This window comes from Callorhinus ursinus, unplaced genomic scaffold (assembly GCF_003265705.2).
Source record: "Callorhinus ursinus isolate GAN/ISIS: 27379988/994484 unplaced genomic scaffold, GSC_fseal_2.0 scaffold29, whole genome shotgun sequence".
NCBI classification, from domain to species: domain Eukaryota; kingdom Metazoa; phylum Chordata; class Mammalia; order Carnivora; family Otariidae; genus Callorhinus; species Callorhinus ursinus.
In genome coordinates, this window is record NW_027397091.1 from 3,431,988 (window position 1) to 3,434,621 (window position 2,634).

The 2,634-nt window shown below is 50.4% G+C and overlaps 1 protein-coding gene across 1 annotated transcript; it reads right to left on the reverse strand.

The window, feature by feature from the left end:
• Positions 1 to 748: 748 nt before the first annotated feature.
• Positions 749 to 2,013, reverse strand: LOC112827511 (POU domain, class 5, transcription factor 1). The gene has a single exon (XM_025876168.2). The coding sequence runs from the start codon at positions 2,011 to 2,013 to the stop codon at positions 931 to 933; it is 1,083 nt and encodes a 360-aa protein (XP_025731953.1). The 3' UTR covers positions 749 to 930.
• Positions 2,014 to 2,634: the final 621 nt, after the last annotated feature.

Consider the following 2,634-nt stretch of genomic DNA (forward strand, 5'->3'; position numbering starts at 1 on the left):
TTTGATGAAAAGACTATCTTTTTTCCATTGGCTATTCTTTCCTGCTTTGTCGAAGGTTAGTTGCCCATAGAGTTGAGGGTCCATTTCTGGGTTTTCTCTTCTGTTCTAGTGATCTATGTGTCTGTTTTTGTGCCAGTACCATACTTTCCAGACTACATTTTGAATAGTTAGCCTGACTTCATCTTAATTCCTGTAATTATCTAAAAAAGTAGATTTTAGCATTCCCATTTTAGTGATGAGGAGATTAAAACTCAGGTGAAGTAATATGTCTGCAGCCCTAACAATAAGGTTGGTTTGGAGCTTGTTGCTTTCATTCCCTCATTTATTCCTTCTGGCACTGTGGGTTCAGCAGTGAGTGAAACCAAGCCCTTGCCTTTATGGGACTTGTCTTCAAGTGGAGAAGACCGACAGTGGGTAAATAAATAAATACAGATAAAGCATAATATCAGATTACAGAGGAAAATAAAGCAGGATAAGGGATTGATTTTTAACTGAAGGGGTCTTTTCAATCTAAAGTTCACTGCTTGATCCTCCTCATTTGAAGATGTGGGCCTTCATTCTTGTCTAACACTTTGAAGCTCATGTTTTTAATCCCCTGTTTAATTGTCACAATAGCCCTGTGATAAGTTTAGGCAAGAATTCAACACAATCTAGCTGGCAAACCATCCACGCTTCTTTTTTTTTTTTTTTTTGTGTCCCAGGCTTCTTTATTTAAGAAAGTGATGTGGGGATTAAAAACAAGAGCATCCTTGAACTTCACCTTCCCTCCAATCAGTCCCCCCAAACTCCCTGCCCCCACACCCTTTGTGTTCCCAAATCCTTTCCTAGTGAATGAAGAACTTAATCCCAAAGCCCTGGTACAAACCCCAGGTTCTCTTTCCCTCGCTCTCCCCCTTCCTTGGGCCTCCACTCCTGGGAAGGGCCGGCATCTCAGTTTGAATGCATGGGAGAGCCCAGAGTGGTGACAGACACAGAGGGAAAGCCTTCACCCTCAGGGAAAGGGACTGAGGAGTACAGCGTGGTGAAGTGAGGGCCCCCATAGCCTGGGGTACCAAAATGGGGCCCTGGTGCCAGAGGAAAGGACACTGGTGCCCCTGAGAAAGGGGCCCCAGCAGCCTCAAAATCCTCTCGTTGTGAATAGTCACTGCTTGATCGTTTGCCCTTCTGCCGACGATTGCAGAACCACACTCGGACCACGTCCTTCTCAAGGCCGAGCTGCTGGGCAATGTGGCTGATCTGCTGCAGGGTGGGCTTCGGGCACTGCAGGAACATGTTCTCCAGGTTGCCCCTCACACGGTTCTCGATACTCGTTCGCTTTCTCTTTCGGGCCTGCACGAGGGTCTCTGCTTTGCATATCTCCTGTAGATTTTCGTTGTTGTCGGCTTCCTCCACCCACTTCTGCAGCAGGGGCCGCAGCTTACACATGTTCTTGAAACTGAGCTGCAGAGCCTCAAAACGGCAGATGGTCGTTTGGCTGAACACCTTCCCAAAGAGAACCCCCAGGGTGAGCCCCACATCGGCCTGGGTATATCCCAGGGTGATCCTCTTCTGCTTAAGGAGCTTGGCAAATTGTTCCAGGTCTTTCTGCAGAGCTTTGATGTCTTGGGACTCCTCGGGGTTTTGCTCCAGCTTCTCCTTGTCCGGCTTCACAGCCGCAGGTGGGGCAGCGCAGGGCTCAGGGGAGGCCCCCTCGGAGTTGCTCTCCACCCCGGCTCCCCGCTCGCCCTCCGGCTGAGAGGTCTCCAGGCCGCCTTGGGGCACCAGCCCCACTCCAACCTGAGGTCCACAGTAGGCCATCCCTCCGCAGAAGTCGTAGGGCGGGGGGCACGGGGGAATCCCCCACACCTCCGCGCCCGGCCCAACCCCCGGCCCGATTCCCGACCCGCCGGGAGGGCCTGGGAAGCTCAGCCAGGTCCGAGGGTCAACCCAGCCGGGCTCCGGCCCTCCCGGCCCATCGCCTCCACCGCCCGGCGGGGGCGAGAAGGCCAAGTCGGAAGACAGGTGTCCCGCCATGGGGAACGGAGGCGCCCCAAGCCGGGGGCCTGGAAAAATGAGGGCTCTCCAAAGAACTGCTCAACCCCATCCACGCTTCTTGAACTAAAATACAGAGGGAAAGAGGTGCCCTTGTTAAATAAAAAGTCACTTGGAAAGTCCTTCTGTTTTCTTCTTTTTTTTTTTTTTAAGTTTTTAAATTTATTTAAGTAATCTCTACACCCATTGTGGGGCTGGAACTCACAACCCCGAGATTAAGAGTTGTATGTTCCTCTGACTGAGCCAGCCAGGCACCCCATCCTATTGTTTTCATTTAAGTTGACAAAGGAACCCCTTGACCTCTTCCTGCCAAGCTCACTCTTCAAGGTCCAAAGGGAAGGGAGATGGGAGCGATGCACATGCACCACACTCAGCCCTTTTGTCTTGGAGGACTGGGTTTAGCTGTTAGGATACTTTGGTTGTAGGCAGCATGAACCAATTCTGTCTTAAAAGGGTAAAAAGACAAAATTAAATGGAGTTTATGGTAAGGATATGAAGGTATAGTTAATTGAACCAAGTAAACTCTCCCCATTAGACTTTGGAAAACATAAGGACCAAAGCACACCAGGGATCCAGGGAGTCTCTTTAGGCTCCTCTCTTTGG

Bases quoted from the DNA above. Each gene is read 5' to 3' on its own strand.
- LOC112827511 (XM_025876168.2), bottom strand. From the start codon at position 2,013: ATGGCGGGACACCTGTCTTCCGACTTGGCCTTCTCGCCCCCGCCGGGC.